The 16,720-nt window shown below is 43.2% G+C and overlaps 1 protein-coding gene across 1 annotated transcript; it reads right to left on the bottom strand.

Moving 5' to 3' along the window:
* Positions 1-540: 540 nt before the first annotated feature.
* Positions 541-15,557, bottom strand: LOC145348056 (uncharacterized). The gene is made up of 6 exons (XM_080196190.1): positions 15,442-15,557; positions 8,861-8,934; positions 7,046-7,084; positions 4,952-5,887; positions 1,487-1,643; positions 541-915 (listed from the first exon to the last, which is right to left on the bottom strand). The coding sequence occupies exons 2-6, from the start codon at positions 8,912-8,914 to the stop codon at positions 887-889; spliced, it is 1,215 nt and encodes a 404-aa protein (XP_080052316.1). The 5' UTR covers positions 8,915-8,934; positions 15,442-15,557; the 3' UTR covers positions 541-886.
* Between the last annotated feature and the right edge of the window lie 1,163 nt (positions 15,558-16,720).

Below are 16,720 nucleotides of genomic sequence, written 5' to 3'. Positions count from 1 at the left end.
CAAATAGATTCAACAACAGCAGACACAAGCAAACACAAATCGGGTCCAATTCATTGTAGAAATTTAAAAGCCCTTTATCTCATACAAAACACCCATATATAAAATATAAACATGTACAAACCAATGGGTCATCACTATTTGGTACCAAAATCCTTGTGTTATATTTCTTTGATGACTCAATATTAATGCTACATGAAACAGATGCACCCTGACATTTAATAATTAATTTAAACTGTAACAATTGCCAATACTTCTTTAACAGGAACTGCCCCCCCCTCCCCCAACATGAGATCTCTCCCACCTAGAAGGAGAAGGGCAGCAGATATCTGGGAACACCCCCACCTGCAAGTTCCCCATCAAGTCACTCACCATCCCGACTTGGAAATATATCAGCCGTTCCTTCACTGTCGCTGGGTCAAAATCCTGGAACTCCCTCCCTCCCTCCCTAACAGCACTGTGGGTGTACCTACACCTCAGGGACTGCAGTGGTTTAAGAAGGCAGCTCACCACCGCCTCCCCAAGGCTAATTAGGGATGGTCTCACGAACAACTCCCACACCTTAAGGATGAACATCAAAAATAATTGTGTACAAGTAAATAGTCATTCAAAGTCTTCCAGATGCTGAGCCAGCTTGGAGGAATTGTGAGGACACCCACGAGGAATTGTTCAGCATCTTGTAAGACGTAACCTACTTAACACCAGAAAACCTTTTTCCCCAAATAAAATAAATTTATTTAAACTGTAAGATAAATTTCCTGGTTTAACATCTCCAGTGATGAAAGTAACATAAGCTGTCCATCTGTAACATCTTGATAGATCAAAGGCTGGAATGTCTCAAAAGAATTAACTTTTAAGTCCAACATCTCCATTTCAGTTTGCCAGTGTCTTAGAATGCAAAATAGGGGTGATTGTCCTCTGCAACAGAAAGAATGCAACAAGTGAATTTTCATTGTGCTGCTATCTCTAGCTGGGACCATTCCTACTTTATCATCAAAAGGGTAAAAACTATAGCTTTAAAAACCAGGTCAAACATACCAACAAATCCCAAATTCCAGAAAACCAATTATCTCTGGTCACTCTATCGTGACGAATTGCTCTCATTGGCCCTTCGAGCCTGCCCCACCACTCACTTTGATCATAGCTGATCATCCAATTTAATAACCTGATCCCGCCTTCCCCCATATCCATTGATCCCCTTTGCCCCAGGTCCTAAACCTAACTGCTTCTTAAAAACATGCAATGTTTTGGCCTCAACTACTTTCTGTGGTAGCGAATTCCAGAGGCTCATCGCTCTCTGGGTGAAGAAATTTCTCCTCACCTCAGTCCTAAACAGTTTACCCTGTATCCTCAGGCTCTGACCCCTGGTTCTGGACTCCCCCAACATCCTTCCTGCAACTACCCTGTCCAGTCCTGTTAGAATTTTATGAGCCAAGCAAAGAAATTCTTCATGTTGTTAAATACAAATCTGCCATGAGGTAATACTTACCAAGTTCAATTTGTACAGTGTCAGCCTCAGAATCCATCTCATCTTCATTTGATTCCTTATCGTCATCTTCCTCACTGAGATTGGATTCAATTTCATCAGTGTCTTCATCATTGGAAAGGATCACTGAGTGCTCCTCCACTGAGTTTTTACTAATATCCTGGGTCAACGGACAAGAGGAAACAATTCTGTCAGTATCTGAAGATTAATTACAATTGGATAGATCGGAAAACTACTCATCAATTGTAGAATTGGGATTGGAAGAATCCAACAATAAAATATTTTTTGTTTTGCATCTGTAATAAAGTATCACACTTTGAGATGTGATCAATCCAATGTGACAGCAACCATGTAGTGTCAGATTGTTTTATACAGTAGGTTTTTCAGCATCTTAACACCAATAGGAGCATAAGAACATAGGTGATCCTCTAACCAGTTTCAAGGAAAAGAAAGAGTTGATTATCATCCTGGATTAAAGGGGCTGAGATTTAGGACAATAATAGTTACCCTGGCTGTTTAAGAGATCTGCTGGGGAAAGTTGACCACAAATTGGAAAGTTTTGGACAGGCTTGTGGAAGGCTACGGATAAAGTGGCCTGGGGGAGACTGTGGAAACAGCTCTCTCCACAAGGTGCAGTTTCTGAATTATGTTGGGAAAGTTAAAATCTCTGACTATTACCACCCTCTTTTTCTTGGAGCTATCTGTAATCTCCTTACATATTAGCTTCTCAATTTTCCACTGACGATCTAGGGGCCTAGAGTACAACCCTATAAAAGGGATTTCCCCTTCTTATTTCTCAGTTCTACCCACATAGACTCAGTGGGTGAATCCTCAGAAATAGGAGTAGACCCCTCTGTCCCTCTAGCCTGTTCTGCCATTCAATAAGATCGTAACTGATCTGATAGTAAACCCAACCTCACCTTCTTACTGACCCTCCAATAACCTTTCACCCCCTTGTTAATGGGTCACTGCGGAAAAGCGAGAGAGAAAAGGGATCAAAAAATCTTGTATTGTCGTCAAGAATTGCCGAACTGGGGCCTCATGCAATGGTTCGAAAATAGTGCATCCTCTTCACATAAAGATGAAAGAATCTTCGCTTGTATAGTGCAGGCTAATATTTGTTTTAAGACCTTTACATTTCAAGAATAAAGTAAAGAAATAGTTTCTGAGATCAGTTGAGATGAATAAGAAGAATCCAAGATAAAATATCAATAGATTGTTAACCCCTTAGTCACCTGCAGCAGAACCATTTGTCATTCGAGTTTCAAATTACACCACTGATGTGAGAATGTGCGTGTTTTTTGAAGGGGTAACCAAGAAGGTAGATGAGGGCAGTGCAGTTGATGTTGTCTACATGGACTTTAGCAAAGCCTTTGACAAGGTACCGCATGGTAGGTTACTGCATAAAGTTAAATCTCACGGGAGCAAGGGTGTGATAGTCAATTGGATACAAAATTGGCTTCTTGACAGAAGCCAGAGGGTGGTTGTTGAGGGTTGTTCTTCAAACTGGAGGCCTGTGACCAGCGGTGTGCCGCAGGGATCAGTGCTGGGCCCACTGTTTTGTTATTCATATTAATGATTTGGATGAGAATATAGGAGGCGTGGTTAGTAATTTTGCAGATAACACCAAGTTCTGTGGAAAATGAAGAAAGTTATCTTTGAATGCAAAGGGATCCTGATCAATTGGGCCAGTGGGCTGACGAATGGCAGATGGAGTTTAATTTAGATAAATGCGAGGTGATGCATTTTGGTCGATTGAACCAGGGCAGGACTTACTCAGTTAATGGTAGGGCACTGGGGAGAGTTACAGAGCAGAGAGATCTCGGGGTACAGGTTCATAGCTCCTTGAAAGTGGAGTCACAGGTGGACAGAGTGGTGAAGAAGGCATTCAGCATGCTTGGTTTCATCGGTCAGAACATCGAATACAGGAATTGGGACATCTTGTTGAAGTTGTACAAGACATTGGTAAGGCCACACTTGGAATACTGTGTACAGTTCTGGTCAGCCTATTATAGAAAGGATATTATTAAACTAGAAAGAGTGCAGAAGAGGTTTGCTAGAATGTTACCGGGGACTTGATGGTTTGAGTTATAACGAGAGGTTGGATAGACTGGGACTTTTTTCCCTGGAGCGTAGGAGACTTAGCGGAGATTTTCATAGAGGTCTATAAAATAATGAGGGGCACAGATCAGCTAGATGGTCAATATCTTTTCCCAATGGTAGAGGAGTCTAAAACTAGAGGGCATAGGTTTAAGGTGAGAAGGGAGAGATACAAAAGGGTCCAGAGGGGCAATTGTTTTTCCTCAGAGGGTGGTGAGTGTCTGGAACGAGCTGCCAGAGGTAGTAGTAGAGGTGGGTACAATTTTGTCTTTTAAAAAGCATTTAGACAGTTACACGGGTAAGGTGGGTGTAGAGGGATATGGACCAAATGTGGGCAATGGGGTCTAGCTTAGTGGTAAAACCTGGTTGGCATGGACAAGTTGGGCTGAAGGGCTTGTTTCCATACTGTAACCCTCGATGATTCTATAACTAAATTATTTCCTTTGATCAATATTGTAATTTTTACCTCTCATAAACATTTCTAATAGTTTATTGGACAGAGGGGTATCAGGCTGAGGATGGTTGGGGAAGGGATCAGCTCGATAGCAACCCTGCCTTTTACGGTAACACAGGGACAAGAGGAGGCCATTCAGCCCCTCAAAAATGCTCCACCTTTCAGTATTACAACTGATCTTCTACCCATTCCACCAGATTCCCCACATCCCTCGAGTCCCTTCATGTCCAAAAGCTCTTATCAATCTCAGTCTTCAACCTATTCAATGACTGAGTTTCCACAGTTCTCCAATAGAGAATCCCAAAGATCCACAACCCTTCTGAGTGATGAATATTTCACCTCACCTCAGTCCGAAATGGATGACCCTTCACTCTAAATGAAGATTCAACAAGGTCTGCCATGGTCTTATTGAATGGTGGAACAGGCTCGAGGGGCTGAATGACCTATTCCTGATCCTAATTCGTATGTACAATCCCCTAATCCTGGACTCTCCAACAAGGAATAACTGCCTTTCAGCTCTGAAATGTTGGTTTGGCGTTTAACAGAACAGTGAGGCCAGAAACCTGAAGTGTAAAAGTGGGGGCTCAATGTCAACAGGACAGAGAGACAAATAGGAGGAAACAGGGACAGGATGGGAAGAGGCTGGTCAGGAATAGAAACCCCAGCATTGACCGTTTGGGCTGAATGGCCTGTTTCTGTGTTGTTGACTCAATGTGATGAATATCAGAGATGCTGAGACACCTTTGTGAGCAGTGTTCCTAAAAACACCAAGCTGAGAAAGGAATGAATCTTCACTTGGTCAAAATCCCGTGTTATCAAAGCTGAAACATCAGAGGATGTTCAGCCCTTGGTATTTTATCAATGAATAAAGCTCCGAGTCTGTCTCGCAATAAATTGAAGAAAGAGACAAATACCTCAACCTCCAGAGTTAAATCAGCTTCATCCAAGTTTTCATTTGGCATTTGCTGATTGGAAAATTCCTCATTGTTCAGAGTTTGACCATATTCCTCATCCAATCCGACCGGCTCATAAATTGTGTCTTGTTGGCTAAGACCCTCATTAACGTCTGTGATCGCAGGATAATCTTCACCGTTTAATCCCAATGAATCCATTTCTTGTACAGAGTCAGTGTATGGGAGCATGCTAGCAGGTTCCTCCGGATCAAATACTTCCGTTGCCTGTTCCTTGGTGTTTTGTTGATCGAATCCAGCATCCACTGCATTGGTATCCATCTCTGGTGTGGAAGGTCTCTTATTATCTGGCACTGCAGCTACCCCATAATCTGGGTTTCTGGGGACCCCATAATCTGGGTTTCCGAAGACCCCATAATCTGGGTTTCTGGGGACCCCATAATCTCGGTCTCCGGGGACACCGTAATCTCGGTCTCCAGGTACACCGTAATCTCGGTCTCCAGGTACACCGTAATCTCGGTCTCCAGGTACACCGTAATCTCGGTCTCCTGGTAGACCATAATCTGGCACATCATACGGCACATCCAGGAAGGGTATCCTGAAATTAGTATTTTCCATACTGCCCGAATCTTCATACGAATCCTCAGAACTCATACTGAGGGGTCTAGTGTTGCGGATTATTGAATACTCCTGAGGATTTTCTTCTACCAGATTATTATCTTTCTTCACTTTTGGGAGTTGGGAATTAGAATTCCTTGCATAGCCATTAAATACAGGAATACGTCCATAGTTTGGGAAGTTATAATTAGGGAAGTAGCCAGGAAATCCAGGGTTCATAGGCATGTATGGGTAATAAGGTTGCATAGGGAATCCGGGTTGGTAAGGAAAGTAGCGGGAGTATATGGATGGGTAGAACTGTCGATAATAACGATAATAATTCTGCAATTACAGAACAACAACATGACATTATAAACTGGTCTAAAAACTTATTCTATAACTAGACTGAATTGAAAAGACACAAAAAAACCTCTGTATTTATAATGATTTCAACCTAGAAATGGTCCCAAGGTGGTTCACAGAGAATTGGGACTTTCCAAATGAGAGACCATTAGCTTGGACCTGCACTCACTCCCACTCCCACCCACACATGAGGAAGTGGCCTCGGAGACAGGGGCCAAGGTTTATCCTCAGCTGGGAAGGCACAAAGTGAGGCGCGCACTGTGCAATGGATGAGAGCTCCAGCCTTCACAGTCCACATCCTACAAAGGGTCACAAACGAAGCCCAGTCCATCAGGCAAACCAGCCTCCCACCCACTGACTCTGTCTACACTTCCCGCTGCCTCGGGGAAAAGCAGCCGGCATGATCAAGGACCCCACACACCCCGGACATTCTCTCTTCCACCTTCTTCCATCGGGAAAAAGGTACAAAAGTCTGAGGTCCCGTACCGACCGACTCAAGGACAGCTTCTTCCCTGCTGCTGTCAGACTTTTGAATGGACCTACCTCACATTAAGCTGATCTTTCTCTACACCCTCGCTATAACTGTAACACTACATTCTGCACCCTCTCCTTTCCTTCTCCCCTATGTACTCTATGAATGGTATGCTTTGTCTGTATAGTGTGTAAGAAACAATACTTTCACTGTGTATGTTAATATGTGACAATAATAAATCAAATCCTCCCCATCCCAGCTCATTAGTTATTGATCCCTCATTTGTTTATGCTGTTGGAATCAAGGAAATTGGAGATATGGTGTTGGAATTAAGGTGATCTGACTGATTGCTGGAACAGATTCCGGAATCATTTAGCATATTCCTGCTCTGATCTCCGATGCCTCTTCCCCCTACAGACTCAGTTATTCCACTGGAGTTGCCAATGCAGTCTCTCACTCTCCTCTGTCACCTTCAGTTCATCCAGAAACCTGCTACCTACATCTAACCTTACACCAAGCCCCTCTCCGCATCCCCCCTTCCAGCCTCTCTGTGAAACACCTACACCTCTTTATACTCCTTTCTACATTCACTGAAAAGCATTTTATTCAAAATTGAACAGGTTAAAGGAAACATTTTTTAAGAAGTACTGGAAAAAGCAACTTACCTCATAACTGCCGCTGCCCAAATCTCTGACTTTACGGATCTGAAACATTAGATGGAAGACGTTAGAGTCGGAGACTGGAGCTTCCTGGCCATTCGCACTGGCAGGGTCTTCCAGTCCCGCCGAGGCTGCAGCCCCCACACTGGGTTACACAGGGCGAGGGGTGCATCCAATGGGAAATCTTACTGATAACAGTAGGACCAGAACATCCTGCTATTGGCCAATGGTAGGCTTCCTCCCATTGTGGTGAACACACAGCGAGTTGCACAGAAAATTCTGTGTTTTACAGAATGAGGCCATTCAGCCCATCATCGTGTCTGCACCGATCATTAATTACTTATCTACTCCAATCCCATTTTCCTGCACTTGGCCTGTAGCTTTGCACACTGTGGCGTTTCGAGTGCTCAGCTAAATGCTTCTTGAATGTTGTGGGAGATTCCCAACTCCACCACCCTTTCAGGCAGTGATTCCCAACACCCTCTGGGTGAAAAAGAGTTTCCTCATATTGCTGCTAAAACTCCTGACCTTAGACTTATGTCCACTAGTTATTGACCCATCTACCAAAGGGAAACGTTTCTTCCTATTTACCCTATCCGTGTCCCTCATAATTCTGTAACACCTCAGTCAGGTCCCCCCTCAGCCTTCTCTGCTCCAAGGAAAACAGCCCCAGTCTAACCAGTCTCTCTACATAGCAGAAACATTCCAGCCCAGGCAACATCTCGGTGAATCTTCTCTGCACCCTCTCCAGCACAATCACATCCTTCCTATAGTGTGGAGAGCAGAACTGCACATAGTACCCAAGCTGTGGTCTAATGAGCATTTTATACAGCTCCATCATAACCTTCCTGTTCTTATATTCTGTGCTCAGCTAATAAAGACAAGTATCCCAAATGCCTTATCTACATATCATGCTGCCTCCAGGGATCTATGGACAGGTACACCAAGGTCCCTCTGGTCCTCTGCGCTTCCAAACACCTTACTGTTCATTGTGTATTCCCTTGTGAATGATACAAAGGAGTTTTCTGGATGGTCACTGGGACATAGTAACTTACTCTCACTTTCAGTTTCCAGTCTTTCGTGTCTCGAGGAGAATCTCAGGCACGAGGGAGAGAAATGATGAATGTTTTTGGGGGTAATTTCTCAGTGTTTTGGGGAAAATCACCCAGAACTCTTCCCGTTATTGGCTGAAAATATCCTCTGTGCCCTGAGGTTGGGTGAGTGTGATCGAGGTTTACTGATCTTTGCTCACCTTTTTCTTCATATCTTCATCCACGAGTCCCTACAGCCTCTCTCCGCCCTACTTTCTATCAGCTATAACTCTGAGTCTGGTGGCAGTGACCAGTCTCCCCTGCCCCCCGCCCCGCTGGTGCTGGGATGTACAGATCTGAGCTTAAAGCAATAAACCTCACAATTCAACACATTCTTCATCCTCATGTGCAGTGAGTCTAGTCAGACAATGTCATCAGCTTCACAGTAAGAAGTCTCACAACACCAGATTAAAGTCCAACAGGTTTATTTGGAATTACAAGCTTTCGGAGCACTACTCACTCACCTGATGAAGGAGCAGTGCTCCGAATGCCCGTGATTCCAAATAAACCTGTTGGACTTTAACCTGGTGTTGTGAGATTTCTTACTGTGCCCACCCCAGTCCAACACCGGCATTTCCACATCATGGCTACCAGCTTCATAACTCTCCTTTAAGGGTAATAGCTGGATTCTGATTAATTGGGATAATTAGACATTCGAAGAAGTTAACAAATTATTTCTGGTTTAGTTTAATTAGCAAGTAGCTTCCTAATTGGAAAAAGTCCTACTTACCGGGCTGGTAAACACTACGGCCACCAGGCACGTGATGACAATGACAGTTTTCATCTTTATGCGGGGTTTCTGATCTGCAATACAAGACTTCCTGCATTAGAGAGCAGAGTGTGAAAGCTTCAAACAGTCACTTTCCCTCTTGTCAGCATCTCAGTGAGTTTGTAAACACCCTGCTCAACTCTTACTCATTCTCTTCATCTTTGATGAGAGGAAAATTGTCGCAAGGCGTCCAACAGAGACATCATCACAAGAAGAAATGATCTGACGAAGAAATGATCTGAAGAAGGAGTTAATGTTGGGTGGGCGGGGATCATAGAGTCATCGGGAGTTACAGCACGGAAACAGGCCCTTCGGCCCAACTTGTCCATGCCGCCCTTTTCTTATAAAACCCCTAAGTTAATCCCAGTTGCCCACATTTGGCCCGTATCCCTCTATACCCATCATATCCATGTAACTGTCTAAATGCTTTTTAAAAGACAAAATTGTACCCGCCTCTACTACTGCCTCTGGCAGCTTGTTCCAGACACTCACCACCCTCTGTGTGAACAAATTGCCCATCTGGACCCTTTTGTATCTCTCCCCTCTCACTTTAAACCTATGCCCTCTAGTTTTAGACTCCCCTACCTTTGGGAAAAGATATTGACTATCTAGCTGATCTATGCCCCTCATTATTTTATTGACCTCTATAAGATCACCACTCAGCCTTCTACACTCCAGAGAAAAAGGTCCCAGTCTATCCAGCCTTTCCTTATAACTCAAACCATCAAGTCCTGGTAGCATCCTAGTAAATCTTTTCTGCACTCTTTCTAGTTTAATAATATCCTTTCTATAATAGGGTGACCAGAACTGTACACAGTATTCCAAGTGTGGCCTTACCAATGTCTTGTACAACTTCAGTAAGACATTCCAACCCCTGTATTCAATGTTCTGACCGATGAAACCAAGCATGCTGAATGCCTTCTTCACCACTCTGTCCACCTGTGACTCCACTTTCAAGGAGCTATGAACCTGTACCCCTAGATCTCTTGGTTCTGTAACTCTCCCCAACGCCCTACCATTAACTAAGTAAGTCCTGCCCTGGTTCAATCGACCAAAATGCATCACCTCACATTTATCTAAATTAAACTCCATCTGCCATTCGTCAGCCCACTGGCCCAATTGATCAAGATCCCGTTGCAATTGAAGATAACTTTCTTCACTGTCCACTATGCCACCAATCTTGGTGTCATCTGTAAACTTACTAACCATGCCTCCTATATTCTCATCCAAATCATTAATATAAATGACAAATAACAGTGGGCCCAGCACTGATCCCTGAGGCACACCGCTGGTCACAGGCCTCCAGTTTGAAAAACATCTTTCCACAACCCCCCTCTGGCTTGGATGGAGCACAGATACGAACAAGGGACTGGCAAATAGAAAGAGGGGCAAATGGGGAAAGGGTGAATGAGAAGACGGGATAACGGAGAGAACTGGGAATGGGGAAAAGAAGTGATTGGAGAGATGGAACAAATGAGGATGGGCAATGGAAAGAATAATGACCAAAATATTGGTCAAAGAGGGTGAAAATGGAGAAGCTGGCAGGTTATAGGAGGTTATGGGGGGAAAGGGCAGGGAGAATGGGGGAAATGGGAGAGGAATTGGGAGTAGGATGAGGGTCAGGGGTAGTGTGGGTAATATAGAAGAATGGGGCTCAAGGGAGAATCAGTGGAATGAGGGTAGTGGGTAATTCGGGCAGCTGGAGGTAATGAGTGGGAGGATGATGAGGGGCTGGGGGATGAAAAAGAGGAAGGAAAGGGAGGCGAGGGGGAGCAGAAGTGTTCGGTCTGCCTCCACACGAATTGGTTCTGATTGTGTAATGTGTAGACACTTTTTAAAAAGCTTGTTTGCTTTTCTAGTTGCTGTGACAATAGGAATTTCCTTCCAGTGATTGGTTGATACAGCTGTAAAAGGCCAGGAATGACTAAAACTCCAACTCAGAATCCTGATTCAGATTGACTGGCAACTCAGCTCAGGAAACTAATAAAACAAACAAAATCTTGGATGAAGTAGCCAACACACACTGTGAGCTTTCCCAATTCAGCTGCTGTATCTCCAGTAACCAACGGGTTTAGGAAGGCTACATTTTGATTCTGAATTGAAGTTTATATCTTGTCCACGTGATTGAGATAAACTACTCAATAGCAGCAAAACAAAAATTGAAAGCACTTTTTAACCAATTACAAACAACATTACATAAGAGAGAAATTATTCCCTAATATCTTTCTCTTTCCAAATCAAATTGAGGAGCGCTAAGTTTTTTTGCGGTTTGCCTCAGTTGGGGAAACACGTTACACTTTTGGGTTAATTATGGGCAGGTTCTTGGAGATTGCAACATCTATACACCATAACTCAATGTGTCCTTCCCACACCCTGGAGCTCTGCACATCCTGCATCAACCTGTGTGCACTGCAGCCCAGATACAACTGCATGAACCTGTGTACATTGCAGGTACAATAGCATGTACCTGTGTGTACCACAGCCCAGATACAACTGCACGTACCTGCATACACTGCAACTCAGATACAATAGCATGTAACTGTGTGTACCACAGCCCAGATACAACTGCACGTACCTGCATACACTGCAGCCCAGATACAATAGCATGTAACTGTGTGTACCACAGCCCAAATATAACTGCATGTAACTGTGTGCACCGCAACCCAGATACAACTGCACGTACCTGTGTGCATCACACCCCAGACACAACTGCACATACCGAAATCCATCTCTTTATCACAGATTGTAACAGCGTTAACCTCTGACTGGGGGAAGCACAGGTCAACAACACCATGGATACAGATAGCAGGTGCAGACTGCAGTGAGTTACAGTCTGGAGTAACAGGGTAAACCTTATTCCCATGGCCCTGACATCAAGCTCACTCTGATATTCTCCAGGCTAACCCCACTGATTGGTCAATGATGACAAGTGGGTGTTGATTGGTCAATGGTGACAGGTGGGTGTTGATTGGTCAATGGTGACAGTGGGTGTTGATTGGTCAATGGTCACAGGTCAGTGTTGAGTGGTCAATGGTGACAGTGGGTGTTGATTGGTCAATGTTGCTGCCACAGTAACACACGTCTGTCTTGTTTCACTGAGATCCTGTTGCTTTACACAGCGGGGTTATTGGAATGTAAAACTCTAGCAGGATTGGCGACTGACAGGGGGTGAAAATCTGATAAATATGGATAAAGGAAGAATATGAAAAGGATGTTGGAAACAGCAGGGAACTTCCACTGAAGAGCTAGCATCATTAGTGATGATGAGTTGAATGGCCTCCCATCTGTGCTGTGAAATCGATGATGAAGTTTATATAAATCACATTATACTTTTAACTATTTAACGCTGTACTAGAACTTAATGCAATAGATGTATAACAAAGAAAGTTAATAATGTGACAGTGGAAGTTAATCCCAGTGTTACACTGGATATTCGGTACTTAATGAAACTTTCAAATATTTCCTCTTATATAAAAACATTGAGATAAACAACTTATCACCAGTTACCCATTTCAATCAACCAATCACAGGAAAGTATTGAGTGCAATCACTGAGATAATTGAGGTGAGAAATTTGAAACCAATGAAACCTAGCTTCAGAGCGTTGGGTTACTGATGAATTGTGGATTCAAATACCAATTCCTAGACCTGTTATTAAATTTCTGTTCATGACATCACTTGATAGAATCTAATTTTGAGACCTCTTGTCGGGTAGATTCTTGAATAGCAGAGAACCGTGGATTTAAGGATTTGAGAGTTGAACGGCATGGTGGCACAGTGGTTAACACTACTGCCTCAGGCCGTCAGGGACCCGGGTTCAATTCCAGCTTCGACTGACTGTGCAGAGTCTGCACGTTCTCCCTGTGTCTGCATGGGTTTCCTCCGGGTGCTTGGTTTACTCCCACAGTCCATAAATGTGCAAGTTAGGTGGATTGGCCGTGTTAAATTGCCCCCTTAGCGTCCCGAGATGTGTAGGTTAGAAAGATTAGCAGAGTTAATACGTGGGGTCACAGGGATAGAATCTGGGTAAGATGTTCTATTTGAGAGTTAGTGCAGTTACGATGGGCTGAATGGTGTCCTTCTGGACTGTAGGGATTCTATGAAATTAACCCACAATCCCATCTCTCAGACAGACTAGGCACAGAGTGGATTAAAGTTTATTCATTAGTGTCACAAGGAGGTAATTAAGTTACTGTGAAAAGCCCCTAGTCGCCACACTCCAGCGCCTGCTCAGGTCAATGCACCTAACCAGCACATCTTTCAGACTGTGGGAGGAAACCAGAGCACCTGGAGGAAACCCACACAGACACAGGGAGAATGCGCTGTGAGGCAGCAGTGCTAACCCCACTGTGTCACCATGACACCGGGAATATCAGTGTAATCTGACAGATTCACCACTGCCTTACTCCCACTGAACCAGTCTCAGTTTCAAACCCTGTGTGTTCACTCAGTTTGATGATTTAGTTTCAATTCTGCTCATTTTCCCTTTAGCACAGGCACCAGTCAGAACATTGTAAAGACCTCTCCTTGTCAAAAACTATTTTAGGTTATAATAAAATGACGGGTTGTACATCAATGAAACTTAAATAACTCAGCGCAATTTTCAGTGAGATATTTCCAGTGATGTGCACTCAGGGTTGCAGGGGGACTTTGACAATTCTTAGTCAAAGGTTTATTTCTGTTAACCCCATTTTCAACTAGTGGAATAAATCTGCACCAGGTTTGAAACACACTCAGAAACACGCATGAATACAAATGAAAAATAAATAAAGTTTATTTATTAGGCACAAGTAAGCTTACATTGACACAGCAATGAAGTTACTGTGAAAATCCCCTAGTCGCCAGACTCCTGCACCTGTTCGGTTACACTGAGGGAGAATTTAGCACAGTCAATGCACCCTAACTAGCACGTCTTTCAGACTGTGGGAGGAAACCGGAGCACCCGGAGGAATACCATGCAGACACGGGGAGAATGTGCAGACTCCACACAGACAGTGATCCAAGCTCGGAATGGAACCCGGGTGCCTGGCGCTGTGAGGCAGCAGTGCTAACCCACTGTGCCACTCATAAAGAAAGTTTTATTCCACTGCCCTCACTGGTTTATTGAAGATTTTACATTTTGGATTCTGCAAATTAATTTTTGATGAACCATTTCCTAACCAATCCAATCTTGAGAACATTTTGTCCCCAAATTACATCCACAGCAGAAACTAAACTCCAGAGTTTAGTAACTGAGATTTCTCTCTCTCTCAGTTATCCCAGTTCCGAATGTCAGATGGATTCTCATTTCTTACGCTCACTGCTGGAAGTGAATGCATTGAGACGAGTAAAGGGAGATTGGGCTAATCGAGAAGAAACTAACTCGGTCGAGATATAAAATAAAGGAAGAAGCAACATATCATAAGAGGCTCTCAACTGAACGAGGGACATCGTTTCAAATGATGCATTCCCCAGGATTATCCATCTGCAACTATCCCTTATCTGGGGAAATGATTCCTTAGGGTGGCTCTCAGATCCCACAAGAATACAGCTTGGAATCTGAGTAAAAAAAAATGGGAGGAACTGCACACAGAAGGAAATGTTTGACTATTTCTGTTCTATGAAATGTATTAGGGTATTATCCAGCATTGATAGGAAAACTCACTTTTAAAATAACTACTGTAAGTGTTTGTGTGCAGACTGGTCCCAGTCAGGGATATTTCTAAATGGTTAATCCTGAAATCTTTAAAAAGATTTCAACATTTTGCATCAAATTCATTCAAAGTAAGAACTCCTGTTTGATTCTTACTGCTACAGAAAGGGGTTCTGTTGTCACGCCTAGCTCACACCTATAATCAGGATTGAGATTCGAACGATCCTAGCCTCTCTGAGAATTAGTTAACAGTCTGATTTCACTGTCAGAACCCAACAGGTAAACCAGGGTACAGGTGAAGCACAGCCACTGTGGAGATGAGATGGTGAAAGGAGTCTCTAATGGGGTGGGTAAGGGGTGTAGAGCTGTTATCTGTCAGCACTGAGAGAGGCAATGCAATCCATTCAGAAACCTGTGAAGAAGTCACTGACAATTACTGTCTATGTTTTCCAGCAACCTCTCAGGCTGATTCAAACTTCCCAACAATTCCCCTCAGCCTCTAAAAGCCAACAAAAAGATGCACAATTTAAACAAACCCTAAGGGTTGAGAAATCAGCTGAATGTCAGCAAATCAATTGGAATATATTGAATGTGAGAGTTTGAACATGAATAAGATTCCATTACAATCAACGAAATCCCTTCCCTGAGGCAATCTCTTAGACACAGGCAGCCACTTCCCAATGCAAACACTTTAAAAAATCACTTCAGATCAGCTCCAATACAGGCACCCCTTTTAAAATCAATTCTGTTCACCTGTTAGAAAAGATTAGTGATTCTCTCGGTGTTTCATCAAAGATAGAACACCAATGTACATTTTGCAAACTGTTACACAGACATTTCAGTCATTTGACTCTGAGTTTGTTCTCAAACAAACAGAACATTGAAAGTGATTGAAATATTTCTGTCATTACCTCAGCACTTTCAGAAGATGTGGAGATGACGGGAGCCCAGTTAAAAAGTGAGAGAAAGTCTTTCTGAGCTGTGACTGGAGTGAAGTCAGTGGCAGTTTGAGGATCAGTCTCTGTTCCAGCCCAGCTCCCTCTGGAAACTTATCTCCCCGTTCTTCAGGTTGTGGCCATATCCCAGCCAATCCCTGCTTTGGGAATCTGATGAAATGAGCTGATACAATCACTATTAACCATCCAGACGTTAGTCACTGGGGAGGAGGGAGAATTAGCAACATTTTACCCTCCGTTCATCTGTGCTGACTTTGCACAAGTTTATTAAATTTTAAACCCTCGTTTCATCAGAGCCACTCAAATCTCCAACTGAGAAAAGGTCCAAACAATACTGAAATATTTAGATAGATCAGTCAGTGTTTACTGTTGCGAGCTTCATTAGAGATGACATTATTGCTGATTTGTCTGCATTATTTTCATATTTAATTAACCATTCGAGGTCCATAAATAACAACAAAAAATACTGGAAATACTCAGCAGATCTTGCAGCATCGGTGGAGAGAGAAAGTTTTGAGTTTGTGTGAATCTTCAGAGCTCCATAAATGTTGGTTAGGATGTTGATTTTCTCTCTAGATGTTACTGAGTGTATGTTTGTAATCAATTCTGTTCACCTGTTAGAAAAGATTAGTGATTCTCTCGGTGTTTTATTAAAGATAGAACACCAGTGTACATTTTGCATTTTCTGATGTGTGAGGTGTAACATATCCCAGCAGGACAATGCGTCTTGTGCGATGTTACACAGGAATATCGCTGGAAGTGTCAGTCCACTCAGCCTTGCTATGAATGAAAACTCTCCTCTACTTTGCTAAGCAGTAAATCAGCCTGGTCTTCACGCTTTGACTTTGTGTTGTGTCTTTGAAGGAATTCTGTTCACCTGTTTCCCTTTCTCATCCTGGTTTCCCAAATCTGGGAAGCTGATACTGAATGTACAGTCCATTCCCATTGGCTGGGTCATTGAATTTGTCACATTATCCATCAATAATGTCACAAACACATTGATATAAAGGAACCTTTGAACATTCTCAATGTGTGAGTGATTTCAGGGGAGATTATCCCTCATTTACAATCAGGCCAACTCGAGGATATTCTATGAAAATCAAAATTAATTCTAGCGAGGGGGATTGAATATAAAAGTAGGGAGGTCTTGCTGCAGCTGTATAGGGCATTGGTGAGGCCGCAGCTGGAGTACTGTGTGCAGTTTTGGGCGCCGCACCTGCGCAAGGATATTTTG

This window comes from Carcharhinus amblyrhynchos, chromosome 1 (assembly GCF_965287045.1).
Source record: "Carcharhinus amblyrhynchos chromosome 1, sCarAmb.v2.hapA, whole genome shotgun sequence".
Classification (NCBI taxonomy): Eukaryota; Metazoa; Chordata; class Chondrichthyes; order Carcharhiniformes; family Carcharhinidae; genus Carcharhinus; species Carcharhinus amblyrhynchos.
This window is presented reverse-complemented; position numbering and strand designations above follow the sequence as displayed.